At 44.0% G+C, this 20,477-nt stretch overlaps 1 protein-coding gene across 1 annotated transcript in view; it reads right to left on the reverse strand.

The window, feature by feature from the left end:
• Positions 1–50: 50 nt before the first annotated feature.
• The window catches only part of LOC128309605 (uncharacterized), a 98,663-nt gene continuing 78,236 nt past the window's right edge, over positions 51–20,477 (reverse strand). The window contains exons 6-9 of the mRNA XM_053046042.1: positions 19,354–19,538; positions 9,932–10,038; positions 9,679–9,832; positions 51–1,650 (exon numbers count right to left, since the gene is read on the reverse strand). Coding sequence (XP_052902002.1) covers positions 51–1,650; positions 9,679–9,832; positions 9,932–10,038; positions 19,354–19,538 — 2,046 coding nt within the window. The remainder of the gene's footprint in view (positions 1,651–9,678; positions 9,833–9,931; positions 10,039–19,353; positions 19,539–20,477) is intronic.

The following is a 20,477-nucleotide window of genomic DNA, read 5'->3' on the forward strand; positions in this document are numbered from 1 at the left end:
GACTGACTACGTTCCAGTGGGCATTAGTAACAGCTAGCTGAGATAGTTGGTCAGTGAGATCGTCGCTGATCCGGATGGTCGTCCAGAGGCTTTCGTTCGCTTCCACTATCTCCCGGTGCCGTCGATGCTGTCGAAGATCCCGTAGTACCTTCCAGTGCCAATAGCCGGTGATCTGAAGGCCACGGAGGTGGAGGTATTTGAAGAGGCACAGGCATAGGTAAAGATAGCCCAGGAATCGGAAGGCCTTCCTGCGTGAGACAACTGGGCGGCAACACACACCCTACGTTCCCTGTCACCGTACTGTGATTGTTGCTGGTAGAAAGGCAGGAAATTGAGGATGTTCCAGACACGGATTGCGAGACCGCTGTGCTACCGGATGGAACGAGCGTGGTGCCTGTGCAGTCGGTTGCGATCGGTACAAACTGTTCCGGCATCCAGTCGAAGGAGAACGTGGTCGCCGTTGGGAATCCACCGGTGTGATGCTGATGGGGAGCACTGGTGGGCGTTGGTGGTGTCGTCGTCATGTAAGGGGAGAGTTCTTGATGCGTTATATCCGGTACCTTCTGCGCGGTTGTATCAGACCACGGAGGGCTTGGATTCCATTGCTCCATAAAGTCGGTAGGTTCGCTAGACATATTCGATACCGTCGTGGGGAGGATCGCCGATTTGGAGTGGAGTCTACCGATCGCGGTACGGTTGCCAAGCAACATCGTCTGTACTCCTCCTCCTCCACCTCCTCCACCATTACCACCACCACCACCACCTATACTGCCGCTTCCATTTCCAAGAGATCCGCCACCCTCAATACTGCTGCTGAGGTGGTTTAACCCATTAGTGACACCCTGTCCAGCGCTCTCTGTCTGATGTAATCCGGTCGAATTCGTCTGTAGCTCTACCGTAGATACCTCGGACGGTTCAGACTGTCCATTTTCGGGGATGTAGATGGGTTCCAGTCGGTTAATGTTCCGTTTTTTGGCCGGGGGCGTCCCATTGTGACGGTCACTAGTTGCAGTGTTCGTTTGATGACTACCGGCACTGGTTCCATTGCCACTCAGTTCACTTCCCGTTCCACCGCCGTTGTGGCAGCGAATGTGCGGTGTCACCTGTACCACCGGAATAGGAATAGCTGCCGGGTTCACTATTGCCGGAGGTGCTGACGCCGGTGGTGTTGGATGACCGCCACTATAGTCGACCGGCTGTCCGGTAGCATCTAGCCGAAATCCATACGCACGTGTCCCATAGTCGTCGCTACCGGTCGTCAATCCGCCATTGTTCACCGGCTGATGGTGATGATGAGCGTGCAACATTGGCGTTACCGAGCCGCCGTTGTGATGTTGTCCCGATGGCGAATGGTAACCGTACGCTGGGATGTGATGGTGCGAGTGGTGTGATTGTGGCGTGTACCCATGCGTTTGTACTCCGGTGGCCGTAAGAGTTCCTCCCGATGTGCCCACCATGGCTCCACCCGAGGTACCGGCCCCACCCGGTGAGTGATTGTTGTGATGGACCGGTGTGTTGGAGGTGTAGTACGGAGCCGTCGGCGGTATCCTTGTCGCACCCTCGAACGGTATACCGAACTGCATCTTCGACTGGACGGTGTAGTAATGGTACAGCCATGAGTTGGACAGCATCACGGACGCCTCACGGTCGCTGGAAAGACAAGCAGGCAGAAAATGGTGAAGCGCATACACGCATAAGTTAAACCGTTCCTGTCACCGTAGAACAAGCACGAAGAACTCTAAAAATGGTGCCCTTATTCCCACACTTTTACGCAATTGCCGGTACAGATTCGGGGCCCAAGGTTCGTTCGCCTCATTCGTTGGGGAGCTTTGGAGGATCACATAAAATAAATTGTCCATTGTCAGCATTGTCTCGAGTGAGGTTCCTTCCATTCTTCTTCTTCATTAACTCGCCCCACCAAAAACCGTTCCCGCCGAACCGTTCAAATGCTAACTGCAACCGAAGCATAATCTCACAATTGCGTTATTCCGCCGGACAGGGACACGCCGCGAGTAAAGGAAGAAGCAATACGCGCACGCGTGTGCAATATGAATTTCGTACGATCGTTTAAGGTGATCCGCTTTTTGCTACGCGCGCCCGCGCTCGGCAAATAATCGCAACCGTGATTCGTGATTGTTTCCCCTTGTGCACACACTCACACCGTACGGCATTTGTTCTGTTTTATTTCTGGTTTGTCTGCAGCATCTTCGGCGCAATGCGTCTTTTGTTTGGGATGCCCATGTGGGTATACGGCAATAAGCGTAACCTTACGACCTGTCGCAGGACCAGCACAGCTTATCGTCCTGCTTGGGGAGCGTACGCTTTTTGGTTTAGGAGGTTGAAAAAGCGCACAAAAAAAAACGCAAGGTTTGTATGCAAATTTTTACGTCCCTCCCGGTTGCGATTGCTATGTGCTCCTGCTGCTGCTGCTGCTGCTGGTGGAGTATCGGCAGATCGACTCATAGTCCACCAGATAGAACCATTGCTGTAATGTATGGTCGTAAATCATCTCGTTTCGATTTCGGCCGCCCAAAGATCGTTTCGGAGTTCATGAACTTTGCTGAGGAATTCGTACATTGTGTCGACAGGAAAGGATATGTTGGAAGCAGTGTACTAGCAAACTGAGGTACAAGCAATTTCCCTTGGGAAAAAATATGTCTCAGAATGTGAGTTGATGAAAGTACCATCAAACTTAGTTTAACAAAATCTTCTATAATTGCGTGTTGCAGCTGTTAGATAATTGTTGTTTTTACTGCTTTTTTGTGCTCATTTATGCCTCTGAAATTTGGACCTTGTCTAAAACTGTGAAAGGACTACGGAGAATTCATTACAATGGAAAATCTAATAGCTAAACGATGAGCTCATTTTCGCATGACGAATAAGACATGCTGAACTCCAATAAGTTGGTCATGCCATTAGAATGACACCGGACGACTCAGTCCTCCTTTAAGTCCTTTAAGGTCGTCCAAATTGAAATAGGACATGGAAGTATACCCAAATTGAGATCGAGTGATGGCGTTGTTGCGTCTACCAGGAAGGGCTGGGATATTAGATTGGCAGTCCACGACCCTTGGCCGAGAGTCTACTCATTTAGCTTACAGTTTTGGAAAGGATATTCAGTAGTTCAGTTTTTACTGGTTCCAAAATCTCAAAGATTTCGTCAACCTCACACACGAAGTTGTGCAGGATGGTCCAGGCAAATAGGGGAAAAAAGAAATTTGGGTGTCTACGTTCTATAAAGGGCAGCATGACTCATTTTAAAGATAAAGCTTATCCTTATATAGGACTGTAGCGATGACAACTACAACTATAGCTTAAGTACTGTAATAGATCTACCTTCAAGGTTTGAGCCCACCTGGTGCAATAAATTACTATAATTGTGTTTGTATTTCACAGTTTAACTAAACTAAAACTGTTTTCGAATTGCGTAACATTTTTTAAATTATATTATAAAACATTAAAGACATTTAAGCATATTGCCGTTTCTTGCTTACATCCATGTGAAGTAAAACTCCCTGCAACAGTTGGCACTTTGCTTCGTAAGCTTCAAACTGTTGGCAACATCCGTTTTTTTTTGTGTAAAGTTTTGTGAGTGCACTTGCAACTAGCGCCGCCTGTACGGTCATCCTGCACACGATACACAGCCGCCAACATACGATGCCCTACAACATTGCTTAATGTGCCTTAAGTACCTGCTTTTGGCAATAAATCTTAGCCAACGGTCGGGGTTTATGTGCTCTGTTTTTTTTTCTTCTCCTGTTTTTTTTTTGTAACTCCACCACACTCCACGCGTCGATCTGCATTCCACCCCGAAAGGCAGTGCCGTTTGCTCCCGCGTCATGCCCCATCCGATGCGTAATGGAAACGGAAAGTTATCCGTCCAGTTGCGATGCGTGCCGTAATTATAAAGTGTGTGCTGTGGTGATTTTTATTCCCAAACTAGAAGGCTTGGAAGCGGGAATGAGCTTGCTTAGGCTTTAGGCTCCATGCGCTTGCCATTTTGCTCTGCCTCGCTACGGTGTTCTATTTTGAGCTAAGCCGGCTCGAAAGCCCAATCCCCCTTCTCCAGTCCAAGGCCTGCAAGGTATCGAAAAGGGGTTCGCAGCATAGGGAAAGGATGAGTAATTTTGTGTTTTGCTCGATGCGAGATTAAATGCGAACACTTTCTGTGGACTTGTGCAAAGTGCAATAATTCAAATCATTGATCCACAGCGTGGCATGCCTCTGACTGCTGCCTGATGCTGGTCGTTCGCCCCTCGGTTCGGTCGGGCGTATCGTCCTGTTGCGCTTCATCTCTGCCACTCGTTCGGCATTCGGGGAACGTGAGAAATTTTCCGAACCATAATTATGTCAGTTTTGTTGCGCGAGAAGCCGCGACCGGTCCGAAGTGATAAGGCTGTAAATTTGCTCGCCTCGCAATTGTCGGTAGGGGCTGCAGCCTGCCCGCATCGAAAGCGCCAGAAGTGGTTGCACACACCCATGCAGCAAGGTACGAAACATCATCCTGTTACTTACCGAGCAAAGGCGTACGAAACGGATCACTTCTTACTGGCTTTTTTTACCATTGCGAACCAAGCCAAAGGTTCCGGTGAAGTTGAGGATTTAATGCTGCGCTAGGGTAAACAAATATATTCCACCACGCGAGGCCCGGTTCAATCGATCCGCTCTAGGATGAGCCTTGGAAATTGGAGCAAACTTTAGCGCAGCTCGAGCAAGCTGCCGGACGCTTCTTCGTGCAACGGAACAGTACAAGCAGCAACATAAGGTTGCAAAACACACCACGGGCACGTTTGCTATCAAATTTTGCATTAATTCATCACTCTGCTTTCGACGGTTGGATTGAGTTGGTTGGCAGTTGCTGTACGGCGCTTCCCTTCTGTTTAGCTTCACATTTGTTCGTGCTTTGGCTCATTTGCACAAGCGCAAGCAGTGTGATTGGTTAGCGGAACTGCTATATCTTGTTGGATGTAAACGGCGGCACATGAATGGAGGGAGTTGTGATGTCGAACGTTTGATTTCGTGCTGCTTCAATAAGACGATTGAAGGTACTAAATATTCAAAGTTTGCATCCTCTTAATTATTACAAGCAGCTTTACAAACATTTTTACAGCGTACAGCTTTATAATTGATTGGGTTTATTCTCTTCAACCCGTTTTAGCGCTTTTAATTGAAGACAAATTATAGAATGCTCTTGTTTGCAGCATGCCTTAAGTTTATGTGGCATAATGCACCAAGAATCGAGACCCGCACGAGAGAAAGATTTGCTTCTTTACAAAATATTAGACAGTGGAATGTGTTCAGGCGATTGTTGCAAGGAGAAACCGAGCACCGGATGTTATTATTAAAAGATCGTCGATAGGTGTCCCTTCGGTGAAGTTATGGTTTTTGCACGCAAACCCACTTGGACGTACCTTTGTGGAGTGATTTTTTTGTACTCTCATTAAATCTGCATCATTTTCAGCTTCTTTAAGATGTTCCCTTCACTTAGATGCTCACTCCGCCAGCAGACGCAGTGCCAGTGATAGTAGCGGGCGTGTTTTGCGTTTTTAACAGCTGTATCAACCATCGCCTATATTTTACAGAACGCGCGCGCGCGCACCCTTTTAGTGTACGAGCGGCAAGAAGAGATAAATTGTGCGAAATGAAAAAAAATCCTACTAAATGGATGTTAACTCCGCACACTGCTTCAACCGGGCCAAAGCAGCAATTGACCGGGTAGCAAGTACCGAACGGCAAAGGGTTTCGGAAACCATCCCACCGTAACAGGTCGACCTCATCATCTGACGATATTTCATTCGCCTTAAAAACCGTACTTTCTGGCCCCGGCCGCAGTTTTCTGGCCTCGGTTCACCGCCTGGGTGCATTGAAGTCGCCGAGTTCCTATCGGACCGATCGAGTGCAAGCGGTGACTTCCCATTCATTTGTGTAACGTTGCTCGGGGTTCGCGAAAACGCAGCTTACGTTTGGACACCGGGCTCAAATGTATTTATATTTAATAACACTTTATTTATTGTGGTCGGCAATCAGATGGTTTAAAAATTACCTCAAGGCCGGGCAGTGAGTTAAATGACTTGAGGCTAGGTCAGTCGAGCAATGGTAATGGAGTGTGCATTTTTTTCGTTCGTTTTATCAAGCAAAGTGGAGCTTTTTTGTAGTTTTCATTAGATTGAAGGTTTCTATGATCCTCAAACTATGATCCACTGCAATTGACTCGAAAGATGTTATGTTTATGATCATTACGAAATTTGTGTATTATAAATAAATGCTGTCAATTTCTTGTCGTACAGGGAACAAATAGAGTTAACAAATTATGGAACGGAGAGAAAAAAATAGGATAGATACAAATTAGCGGACAGCCTAGTGATGCCTTTGACTATTAAAACTCCCTTTCCTCCTTGATTTTTATATTCATACAGTTAGAGGTACATTTCAAAATCTATTAACAATTGTTCGTTTTACTTTATAATAATTCTGACTTGTTTGATACAGAAATTGTTTGCAAATTTTCAATACTCAATATATTTTTCTACACATCATCCCAGAATTCAACATTACCAAACAACAAAGAATGGACACGTGATGAGTAATGGAATAACATTACGATTATTGTTACCATTATTAGTCCAAATGGAATTGAAATAAAAATAAATGCAGCCGTGTACGAAGCAGCAGTTCCGTTCCGAATGCCCGACATGATCGGAATCTTCACGAGTATGAAGACATCTAAAGGTAGGCCATGGACGCAACGGATCACATGCGGTCCGGTACGAGTGGTCATTGTAACCAGTGAGTTTTCCACAATCCATACCCGGCCGATTGCCGATCGGGCCAAACGATCGATCGATGGTTCTGCTTGCTGCGGTTGGTCGCCCGGTGGATGTGGCCGGGTGGTCTAGATTATTTATGTGAGAAACCATGGTTCGGTCAATAAGGTTCGGGCATTTGGTACTGTTGTCCTGCGCATCGCCAACCGACCCATAAGCAGCACAAAGCAGTCAGGATAAAGTGGCGCGCTGGAACCGCACAACTTACTGCTCGAAATCGTTCGGCGATCGATATGGCGTAGGGGGGAATTTTTTCATACCAACCCCGACATGACCGGGGCAGAGTTTACATATGTGACCACACTGGAAATGGGGGTCGCCGTGCATGGATGATATAGTGGACCGGTAGGAAGGGTTGCCAACGGGAAGAGTTAAAATATGATCAACTGCGGCACCGTGTGACTTTGTGTTGATCAATTTCCGCTGGTACAGTGAAATCATTCGCTTTGAATAGCAGCAACTTGAAATGAAAACGAGATCAGTTTTGTGGATGCCAGGGAATAGAAAGTATAACGCGTGCAAGCAAATGTTAGGGAAAACGAAATGAGTGGCTTTGAAGGGTATTTATTGGTGACTGCCTTGAATTCTTTTTTATTGTACAAATTGCTATGCAATTTACATAGTTTTAAACACCGAGTTATTCCATCGGCTGTATTTTGATAATATTAAAACATTGAACTGTGTACCGAAACAAATAAAGTTCGTCGCTTAAAAATTTGTTTCGCATACAAGTCTTTCGTTTTGAATGCATCTTTATTAACAGCAAATGCAACGCTCATTTTGTTGAGCTGATCAATTAATTACAAAACGGCTCTGGCTCGTCAAGATCAATTATAAAAGCCATAAATTGTAAATCCACCTGCGGCAGAGACGCACGTTACACATCGCGCAACCCAGCAACCAATGTACGCCCACTAACACCATCGATGCATGCACAACCCATTGATCGATGATTGTGGGCCACTGTTTTGGCGGATCGATGGCGTCGAAGTTCGTGTGTGAATTATTTGTCCGTGGCACGATTTAAGCCAACCGTAGCTCCTAGCTCTGCTGCTGTTACGCCTAGAAACGGGCAGGTGCTGGTTTTGCCGTTTGCCAACGACATTACCTTTCGAGCAAACGGTTGGTCAACGTGATTGGAGCTTAAACAAACAACCGTTTGACCGTTCCACTACTACCAACATCACAAACCATCAAAGTTGCTGCGTTGATATAGTTGTTGTTGGTTAGTTATTGATATCGCTGGGATCGACCCAATCGGTAATTAAATTCCTTCCATGAGCCATGGCCACCAGGAAGGATATGGATCACGATACGGCTCACCAGGGAGCCCCATGAGCGACCGTGAGTGGGCCAATTTACTCCTGGCGGCTCCTTACACGCATTGCTGAATGGCTATTGAAATGATCTCCTGTTGTCTGATGGCTTCATATACTGGTAACCATGCGGGTAATTATGTTGTTATGATCGGCCGTATGCTCCAATAATGAAGTGGTTTTCGGGATGAAGGAGTATCAAGTTACTCGGAACAATCCGCCTTCTAAAAACATAGTTTTCGAGCTTAAAACTGTTTACTTTCTCTCCTGTTCACCGCAACCACGCAACCATTAGCCATCAGCCAGCTCAGTAGTCCCTATTCCGACTGAATTACGGTGTAGCTTAGACGGATTTGATGCATCGGGACGATAAATTTAATTGCACACTTTAACGCAGCAATACGGGTTTTCTACAAATCATTGTGACATTTTCGGTTCAGTTGCGCCTTGGACGAACCGAATCTCAAAAGTTCCATAAAATAGTTCACATTACAGTAATGGCAACACGTTATGGGTTTGCGGGTTGTTAAGCCTACGCAGATCGTTGATAAAAGCAGATCGTTCGTTTGTGGTGCAGATGTGGACGGTCCGATAAATCCATAAATCCATTCGGGTTACGTCAAAATCAGGCAAAACCCCACCGTTCGTCCAGTGGGCACGGCAGTGCCGATCGCTATCAGCAGCCGTACTTCGTCAACTTTCAGGCCTCCCGCTTTCGGGTCCCTAATCCTGAGCTGTCCAGATCTGGCGTGATTTCCGATTGTCGGAGATCGTCAAAGTGCGGCCCAACGTTCTATCTCCCATGTCGCGCTGACAGCAACATATTGCCGGCGACGACAACGACGATGGAGGCCGCTCATCGTACCCGTTGGCGACGGAACCAGCGATTGCAATCACCCATTTGGCGGAACGATATTTAGCATTTGCAATAATTTCATCATTTCCTACAGCGGTGGTTCGTAAACCGGTGCCGGAAATGTGTACCAGAACGGTATACGTACACATGGAAACGCGCGCCGACAACCTTGAGCGGTGAAAAGTGAGGGAATCAGTATTCTTTTATCAAAAGACTTCTACTGGGACGCTAGCGACGAACCCGAACAAAATTTTTTGAGTTTGTCATTTGGCGAACGTTGGAAATGTTTTTTTTTTGCTCCAGTTTCATGTTTCTTCTTATTCTCGTATGCTGCACACTCCCCGGTACATAGCTCATGAGGTTTATCGGGCTGTCGTAAAACTGCTTGCCGTTGCGAATTGATTCTCGTTTCCCGATAATGATCGAATGTGATCGGTCGAATGTTCAACCATCGATTGATCGACGATTGCAATGAGAGCTTTGATTGCTGTCCTGGACTGGTGGATGTTTGTTTTCGTTTCCCACCCATTCCCATCCCTGCCAGGGTGGTCGTACGATTGGTATGTAACAGACCTCCCGTTACGGCTTGAAAGCTGGGCAGGCTTGATTTCGGTTTTACAACAAATACCTCACTCACGGCGACGACAACGGACAATGTATGCAAAATCAAAGCAAAGCTTACCTTAGCACCTGATTAGTGCACACGATCACCGATTGCTGGTTCGAGTCTTGACCGTCACGTACTTGCAGCACTACGTGCACCCACAGGAAGTCGCTTTGACGGCGTTGCATTCGTACCAGCAGAATGCACGATCGGTCTTGTTCGGACTGGGTTACTGTGAGAAGGGAACATTGTTATGGATAATTGGAAAGAAATAATGAATATGATTAACATAAGCAATACACTTAATAGTAAATTACTTTTATTGACTTACTTAGCCTATGCTTGCTTTGCGCTTCGCGTGTCGATTCCCAGTGCAGCAGCTGATACCAGGACACACCTTGCAGTTCGCTACGGCTGTACCCGAGATGGAATTCACCGCTGAAAGTGGAGTAATAATGATGACAATTAAATAACATTATTTTTATACCTGAAGAACGGTCGGCCTGACCGCTCTATTGCTTAAAGCTATTGGAATCTAGAAACCTAGGGCATAATTCACATTATTTTGGAGACATTCAAATCCTTTTCTTGAGTGTACTCAACCGAATTAAATATTATTTATTATATCAAGAATATAAAAATTACTTTATTTATTAATTTATTAATTAATCAATCTTACGTGGTATTTAAAAAATAAAAACATAATCATAAAAATAGATTTTTGAATCTCAAGAAGAACCTTAACGTTGCATCATTTTTAATTGCAAGAGTACTTATTATGTGAAAATTTTAAATGGCCACCTAAATAAAACTTCTAGCAGTATAAAATTTTAATTATTCTTTCAAAAATGATTGCACCGATAAAAGGAAATGTATTGCGAGTAACGCATTCAAGCAGATGAAAACGATCATAACCGAAGTGCGGTTGTTACCCCACCAAGCTGCCTGGGAACCATGGGGTGTGGAAGCGAAAATCATCGAAATAAATGAAACACGACGAGACCGGCCGTCGGCAAGTGTGCGGCAAAGCGCGACCATTTCTGTCTGTTGCTGACAGCCAACAACCGTGAACACATGTTGCTGCGAGGCTGCTGCTGGCGGATGAACACAAGAAAGTCGCACACGACAGTGCGGCAAAAGTGGAGTCCAGGGAAAGGATGTTAAGGAAAACGGGCAAACAGGCAAGATTGGGAGAGGCATCTGCTGCGATTGAACCATACATCGGTCAGCGCCCGGTGCCCGAAGGGTTAATTCTCCTGGGATCCGCACCGTATAAAACCGGCAACCCGACAGGAGAACACACAGACGAAACGACAGAAATCAATTAAATCGATTAATCGTATTGTTTTTCGTTCGTCTCCATCACAGCACCAAAGCCTCTCCCCCTCTGTTGGCAAGACGCAAACTAAGATCTAAAGTGAACAAAAACCCGACGATGTTGGCCGGGATCGATCGATCGGATCTTGGTTTGGTACCGGGAAAATACGGGACCGGATCGCGGAGTGAATACAGTAAGCGCTAGAGCCTCGTAGAAGGTGGCACGCAGGATGCGAAGCTATGCTTCAGCATGCCGTTCGGAAATGGTCGGTTCATATCAAAAGGTTTCGAAATTTATCTTTCACCACCAGCGGATCAGCCACCCCCAAAGTCAACTGATCGACTGATCGAGCGCAGGAAAGTGGAGAAGTGGCAAAGAAGGTATGCGCGTGCGGTTGGCTTTTATCGTGCCCGATTTCGGCCCCATCGATGCAGTGTATGTGTGTACATTGGTGCGAGTCCGATCGCGCGCGCGCGCGCGCCCTCTCGAACGCTTGGTATGGTTGGTGATGGCCGGCGGGAACGTTATGAATCGATTAGTCAAAGTGATGCTGTTGTATTGATTTCGATGCTGGTATCGTTCGGTTGAGGTCAGAGGTAGTTCCTCCCGATGCGGTATCGCAGATCATACTATCTCGTCCTTGGGAGGGTACCAAGAGGAAACAATCTTTAAATAGGGGTTAAACTGCATTCGCATTGAATGCGAAAAAAGGGATTTCATTCCTACCAAACATTTCGATTCCGTTCATTGATCACAACTTGATCGGGTTGCATTTGATCGTATCACCAGATGTAATGAATATTCCAATACCTTAATGTCACCACTTTAAATTCTAGCCTCCAGGAATTTGACCTACCCATTTCACAGATTGTTCCATATCTACAATTGATAACTTATTTAAGCATGTTTTGGTACGTTCGTGTACGAAACGAGCGCCACATTCCTCGATGACACTACTTAATTCCCCTGCAGCTTGCGGTAACACCTCCTTGAATTCTCAAACAGCGATGATTACAGTGCAACAAGGGGAAGTGCGTTGTAAAGCAGAAATACTAACAAAAGTACAACAATTTGTGTGTCGAAGAAGAACCCCGCCACCGTGGCTAACGGGCAAAATATGTTTCCCGAAGATGGGGAATAAACTATTTAATCTATTCAAAGACCTCTTTATTGCAGCTTTAAACAATTAAGTTCATGCATTACATTTATTTCATTTACAATGTGAGCGACTCTAATTATGCTGCTTATAAAAGCACAACGGTTTCAGTTGACAGGACTAACTCATTAGGTATATTACGATCGCCGCAGATGATAAGAGGTAAAGAGGTGAATATAGCCGTAATTGGCTCAAAACCTTTGTGATAAAATAAACATTGTTGTACAGGTTATATTATGTTATGTTCTTGCAGTGTCATTTGAGTCTTTAATCTGCTGAGGTTACATTGATTATCGCTTGCACTTTTAGAATATCTGAATATTTGAAAAACACACGTAATGAAGATAATGAAATAAAAACTTTTAGATAAATGAAATAATAATTTATCTCCGCTTAGATTTCTCAAAAGGTTTAATTTCCTCAAAAGAAAAATTTATAAATACTTTATAAAACAGGACTTTAAACGTCTATAGCATGACTAATATTCATATGTTATTCGTATGTTCACAAATACTAAGCTGTAATGCCTTTCATTGTTAAAAAATTATAAAAATAATATTAAAATTGAATAAATAACGTTTGACCAACTAATAGTACGTATACCAAGCTTCAAAACTTACAATTTCCCTTTAGTTTAGTTTCGTCCTTTAACCAAGTGAAGATAATAAATAAAGTATACTTTTTTTTAATTGTAGTTTAATTAAAGACAATTCGAGGTTCCTTTTAAAGTGAATATCAAAAGTTAACGCTTCTTATTGATGTGTTTTGGTTTTAAGAATATCAGACGATCAATTATTGCGTTTCTGAATAAAATTACCGTCTCCTTTGCAGAAGTAAGCACTGGTTTGCAAAACACTCCACACTCATTTCATCTTCATCCGGAATGCATCATCAGCCAACACTTATAATTTCGGTAAAGCATGAAACATGAAAATTAGCAAAAAAAGGAACATATCAAACCAAATAAAAACACATTCGTCCCATACTCGACGCCAGATCCATTACACGGCAACACGGTGGGATTTAATTCCATCCCAGTCCGCTCGGTTGATTAATGGTGGCGTTAAAGTGAAACAAGATCGCTGGCGTCGGCACATTTCGGCTCGGTATGTAATAGTGAGCGGAATTTGTATCCGACCTCAATTTAGTTTTTGCTGTGTTTGGCTCGGGACGAGAAAGTGTAAGTATTATTAACAGCAGCAAGATGTATGATAACAATTTAATACTTTAATGTTGTGCGTTGATATAAATAAAACCATAAAAAGACGAGCGATGATAGTTACTGTTCGCGATGATTACTGGAGCATCATTTACAGCATGTCGTTTATGTTTGTGGGTCTTTTGCTTTGCATTGATGTGATAGTGTGACTTCGTGTGACAAACTAATGATGGATCTAAATGTCGGTCGAACACGCAGTATTAATTTGCATATTTGTTTGCGTGGACATAATTCCCTCCAATCGTACTGTAACATGTCTCTGAAAGATTAATTTTTTTAGAGTAACATGTTTATATTTTGAATGATTTCTCCCTCACAGGAACACTTTTTTCCCTCGCCTCGGACACCGTAGCTGCGATATGATAATCAATGTGACGGTCTACCTTCCTGACCATCTGTTGACATACCGGTCGCGATTTGAGCCTCCGGACATTAGCCTCCACGATTATTCGCTCGGTCACGGGTTGCGGGTGCGGCAGAAAATTGAATTCGATTATGCTGCACCATATCGATATCGAGTTTTTGCGATTTCTCCCGATTTGCAGCGATCTCCGATCGTTCCGATCGTTGCGCACCTTCTGCAAGGCGTCGAATCGGATAAACGTTGTACCGCTTGCTTCGGGCGCCAGTTGGAAGGGCCTTGAAGGGCGTGGATGGGATGGTTCCCCGTAACCGCAACGGAATCCGCGGAACCAATCGCACAGCCAACATCGCATATAATCTCTAGCTGGCCTTTACTGTTCCGATCCGGATCAGCTTATCTGAATAGCAAAATGGACGAAGGCAAGCAATGAATAAAAAAAAAACACAACAGAAATCGATAAACACTGATCGAATAGATTCATCGCGTTGCAGGGCGTTGCAACGTATGACATATGCCAACATAAGCTGCAGGCGCTGGAATGGCGAAAGTAAAATCAAACAGATGCAAGTATAAGTTCGCACTGTGTTCAGCCCGTACGGAACTAAAACCATTGCCTCGGGCATCCAAACAAATATGGAGAACACGTGAAGGAGTTGGTGATCCTTTTGTGGGTTTCCCCGATTGACCTTGCTCGGCTTAGGGCTCGTGTGGAGGCGTGAATCTCTGGCCAATTTTTCAACGATACACAAACATACACACTCCCGTTAAACTAGGAGCTTTAATTTCTGCACCGATGTTGTGTGTTTTGTTTCTTATCTGCTTGAAGAAGTTATGCTAGAAGAATTCCAAATGTTAATTCTTTGCCGGCCAGCTTAACGTTTGTTGCAAATGTGGTCACTTAAGAACCTCGCCCGCTAAATTTGCCAAACCGCTTGCTTTGGCTGTCAAAATAGCAGTTTTGTTTTGTTATTCCCCACCTAACCACTGCTGTTATGCTCCATCCATTCAAAGCATTGTGCCGATGTCCTATTCCATTTTCTGGCATTCCCTAATCCAGCCAACGACCTCACGCCGAAGACAAAACTAATCCTCGAGTCGGAGACACCGGAGGTACATGCATAAACCGAGGTTGGTTCGAGATGCCCGAGCAAAATTGTTTCTGGAGCCCCCACAAGTCGTCCAAGTTGATTGGGTTGTGGGTTTTTTTTGTGTCGTTGTCTTCATTCTAACGTGTTTCGGTTGGCCTTTGGTTACTTTGGTGCTTTTTTGTCTCATCGGTCTCGAGATCGTCGGTGCTGGCGCTTATGACCTGGTAACGCTGAAGATGGGGCTCCACATGGCAGATGATTAATCACTCATTTTAATTTTTATCAATCACATTTTTCATTTTACTCTGCGCAACCGTGGACCGGACATTTCGAGGTAGTGCGGGATGGGGAAGTGTGCGAAGAGGAAAAGCGGTTTGGAGCGGTTGAATTGGTTAACGAAAAATAGAAGACCCCCCCGTTACGGTGGGGTTTGGATTGAAACATAAAGCATGCTTAAACTAGTCTAAAGACATTGCACATTGAATATGTCTTATAGCTCTCGGATGTTTCTGTTCATTAAGACAGAAACTCTCTGTGATACTGTCTTAAAATAACTTATGTGTAGTTATTATATATATTGAGGAACGTCGTTTGTCTAATTACTGATTAAGAGATTTTTCGATTACTTTTAATAAATGATTTTTTTAAATTCACAGCAAGCCAGATTTGGCAGGCCAAGACCTATTGAGGTTGTTGTGTGGATGAAACATTTGAAGATATAATTATTGCTCATTATTGCTATATTTAGTGCTCAACACAGTGTTCAAGTAATATTTTTCGCCATTCACTTATTTATTGAATAAATAAATGGACCATTTGTAATTTTACGTAACTTATGTTGAACCAAAAATGTTTAATAATCCATCCAGAGTACTAAACTGGGACAACACTAACTTTCGGAACAATATCATTTTCATAATAAGCGATCCTAAAAGCAACAAATATTTACCACGCATGTATAAGTACGTTTCCTTTTACGTACATCGCTCAGAACTCACAGATGGCGCGAACATTCATTCGATGTTTTCTGTACTTCAAGCTTTAGAATACCCACAACAAAACTTTCAGCAATACCCTTCTACCCTTAGAGATTGCAATACTACCCTTGGAGATTGATTGTGCCGGTGAGGTGGATGATCCGAGTGGGGGTGTCTAAATATGTGTAAATAAAATATGTACGTTGCTTGCCAATTTTACCAGCGCGTACATCGTGCATGGCATAGTATAGGCGCCTTTGCCAAACAACGATGGGAATAAAGCGTTTTCCTTCCGATCCTGCATCGCTGCAATGCCGCTGCAGTCGATGCAGGCATGCTGAGCTGATCGGCTTATTGTATGTAAAACAAGACATGTTTTTTGCCTGTTTTCTTTTGCGTTCGAAAACTGTACGCATGCAGTTGCTTCCGCAAGCGATTTTCCACCCGCTGAGTTACAGGGTATGCTTCTTAACGGACTGCGTTGCTTCCAGGTGTTCTTCATAAAAGGATCGTTAGATAGAACAGTATGACGAGTTACGGGAACGCTTGCGATAATACCAATACAAAGCGAATGTTTATCTAACAACGCACACAGCTTTGGCATCTGCCGAAACCAACCGCTGTTCCCAAAGCGGACGTCCAATATCTCACCCAATATCCATGAGCATTCCGCAGCGGTGGTTCGATCGGAATGCCAACCGATTGAATCATAGGCCACGTTCGGGGGTTCGTCGTTTGGTTTCCTTTCGCGTGTCAAACTCTGTGCCGGGTGACCTGCTTGCTCCACAGCTCATGCTCATGGTCATGGTTTCACGCCGACGGGCTACAGCACTGGATGGCCTCGACAGAAAACGAACAACGATTTGTGTTTTACTAGCTGGTGCTACACGGCCAATCGTTCATTGCAGTTAACGTCTATGTTCTATGTTAAGAGTATGGTTTACTGCTGACGAAAATACATCGTGTTCGATGTGAGGTACTGTTCAGTAGTAGTAGTTTAAATACAGCACGAAATGCAACGATTTACCAACAAATTTTTCCATAGATAATTGTTTTAAGTTTTTAAAAATTGACTAATAAGCTGTTTAATCTATTTCATAAATTGTTGTTGACAAATTCTCATTCTCAATTCCAAATAAATACATTTATTTTAAGCTTCGTTGGATTTTGCCGTGATCTAAACAGTTACGCTTTGAGAGCTATATGATGTTAATATTATTGTTTCTTTTAGAACAGCTAAGAACGCAATTTCAATACGATTTTATAATAATTGTTTTCAGAAAATTATTTAAACAAGACTTTATATACTTCAATTACAAGAGATAATTAATAGCTGCAAAATATATCACTGATTTAATGTTCAGGACATGCACGGGTTTTTCAACAATCGTAGTTATTAACCAAAATAGTATAAACTACTATCATGTTGCATTTATTTTTATATAAAGAGATAAAGAAATAAAGCGGTGTTGGTAATACGTCAAAAAACGTCATGTTGGAAAATGAATAAAGAGCAAAGAGAATTACTTTTCATATAATGTTTGGCCAAACTGTAGGGAAAATATCAAACATGTGCTTTATAATGCTGTTAAAACAAGTCGAAACTAATTTATATAATTGTTAGATTCAATTTGAGACACATCATGTAAAATTGTCTTTTTTTTCATTTAATTCTACAGTTTGGTAAAAAAGCAGAAAAGAATCAAATATTACTGTGACTGAATACGTCGATTTATCAGACGTTAGAACAACTTCACGCAATAAAAATTCCCTGCCATACGTAAATCACAATATAGTGAATTGTTCTCAGTGTTTGTCACTTCCGCGTTCATAAGACGGCATAGCATGAATCAACCATTCAGCAGATCGAATCAACAACTTGAATGACATCAACGCCGCCCTGCATGTGAGCAGACCACGAACCCGGATTCGAAAACCCAGCAATTACGGTACGCTAGAATTACGAATCGCAGATCAATCGGTTTGCTCGATGTTTGATTAGCTTAGTTCTTGCGAAATACATTATAATACCGGCGAATGCAAATCACTCGCATGCCAGCTCACACTCGGGCATAATTCACCCCTGGCAGAAGAACGTACTGGCATGCACCGGATCGTACACAATTGCGACAGGCCGGTGTGGCCTGGTGAACTTTCAGTGTTGATAATTGGACCGATCGACTGATCTGGATCGATGGATCGAAGGCACTTTTCCGAGGTTGCCGCATGCCCGAACTCGAATGATGAATCGGGCCAACGATTATCCTAAATTGCGCACTTGTCCAACCCAGGTGGATCCAGGCGAGGAAAACGGGAATCGGAGTCGGATGCGTACTGCTGACCTTTCGCCCAAAACACACCCGTACTAGTTGGGCCGAAGCGTTTGGTTTTAGTTCGGTACTATTAAACCATCATCACCACATCCACCCGCGTGCAAAGGGTGTTTGGAGAGGTTTGTGTTTTTTTTGTGTTTTGCCAGGATAAGGGCAAAGAATGTAAAAGGGCGAACACACTTGTTTATCCCTGTTTTGAGTACAGTGCCTGTTTTGAGCCCTTCACATTTGCCGTATCGTAAACGGTGTGGTGGACTTTGCTGGCCGGGCTTTTTCCTCGAACCGCATGGGCCGGTGGTGCATTATCAAAAATTTATCTTCCTTCTTTTCCAACACTTCCAAACGTTCTTTCGATCCACCATTCTCGATCCCAACTATTATGGTCCATTCATCATACGATCGTTTCCTCGCCTTAGCATCGCACATCAATCATTTGTAAACAATCAGTTTTTGTGTTTTTTTTTCTCGCTTCTTCTGATGTTTTGCAATGTAAAAGTATCAGTGGAAATGCTGAGGGTTCTTGAAGTTAGCTAAAGTTTGCTCCATTTATGATACCACCCAAATATTAATCTAATTGGTTTTTAAGCGTTTGTGCTTCAAAAACGTTCTGTGGGAAACATGAAGATGCAACATTGTTGCATGTAAATTATTGCTTATCGAAGCATCAAATCAAGCGCCAGAGATTGAAATTTAAAATAAAGATAACATAAAAATTAAGTTTCTCATTCGTTGGATCTGGTTGTTGATAGTACTTCAATAATACCGCTGTTGTTGCGTATTGCTATCATGTGCTACAATTGTGCTATCATCTGCCGCGATCGCATCAAGCCGTAGAACTGTCATCAGTCGCTCACATTGTTCTATGCAAAAAACAAAAAAACGAAACCAATAAAGCACAATACCAACTACCGAAAGTGAATAGTCGAAAAGTGAACTAAAAACATAAAAGCTCAAGGAAAGCCACTGATAATATGCGTATTAGTTTCGATTGTAACAAAGCGAATCCCTTTACGTACAGCACTAAGGAACGTAACAAACCTACGCCTGCACTCCACAAACAATCGATCGTTAATGATGGGCGCCAGTCAAATGCAAGTCAAATTTTCGACGCACACAATGACCCGGCTTCTTGCCCAGGTCGCCTTCCCCGAATGGTCATGAATTATTAATGGCCTACCGGCAACGCCACCAGCCAACCAGCCGCAATCTCACAAATGATCCCGTTAGGATGCTTAACTTCTCGAGCTTTAAGCACCGAACGCTGTCCGATTTTGCCCACCCAGTGGCCGTGTACTCACTTTTTGTCAATGTGCACCACCTTCATGTCCATCGAGTGGATCGTAGTGAAGACGTTGGTCGCACCCTGGACGACGCATTCGCGCGTTTCCGGCATGGCGATCGGTGTGCAGGTCGCAATGAAGACGGGCTCGTTACGGCTGCACAGCGGCAGATAGGAAAGATAGTGGCCCTGCACCAGTACCACCTGGAAGACAGAAACGAAACGGGAGACAAAGTTGGAGCGAACTCGGTAAGCAAATGTCATCTGTGGGGAAGGATAGGTTGCCAACCGCGCGAAAGGGCAATTTTAACAAGCCCGGGTTGGAGTAAGCTTCTAATGCTGGACGGGATGATTAAATAATGGCCGCGCAATGAGACACGGTGGTTGAGGAAAATGTTCATTAGAGCGAGTTTTGCGAAAGGTCAGCAAAGGGTGTTATGAAGGGCAAGCATTCGGTTAGTCGCTGATGGGTTTAATATAGCCCGTGCTAATGGAAGTGAATTATTTAAAGCATACAATTTCATTACACTTTTGTGGTGTCATTAATGCATAAATGAGATGCAAGCAAAGCATTAGTTTGATTAAACTGTCGTGTTGTTTTTCTTAGTAGTGGATTAGTCGTATCAATTACGTTATCTATTTGATGCATTAGACATCAACAGGGTGAATAAAACCTAGAATATTAGCTGTTAATTCATCTGCCATTGATTTAGTTCCGCTACGGAGCTGTTACTTCCTGATCGGTAAATTACCCTGACTGGGGGAACGGAAGCAGATGCCTTCGCTACACGTCAGGATTGGATTTTCCCGAGGCCACCGTAAGCCGACGTAGCCCTGAAACCGTCAATTAACCTGTGCACCCTGTGCGTCACTTTACACCCCCAGTTACATCACCAAACTTCAGCATGAAGGATTGGTTCCAGAGCTCGCACTTGCTGCTAGAACGTGGTTAGTCCCATAATTTTTTATAATTGGATGCTTGATGCCGATATGCGCCATTACTTCGGTGTGCTGTTGCCAAGAACCGAACGTCACCTTGGCGAAGGGGTGCATCGCAGCAGGTGTGTGATTCAGTACGAAGGAAGATGCTTCAATCGGTGTCGATGTGCAATCGATTGGCAGTGTTGGCTGCGGATATCAGCT

This window comes from Anopheles moucheti, chromosome 2 (assembly GCF_943734755.1).
Source record: "Anopheles moucheti chromosome 2, idAnoMoucSN_F20_07, whole genome shotgun sequence".
Lineage (NCBI taxonomy): Eukaryota > Metazoa > Arthropoda > Insecta > Diptera > Culicidae > Anopheles > Anopheles moucheti.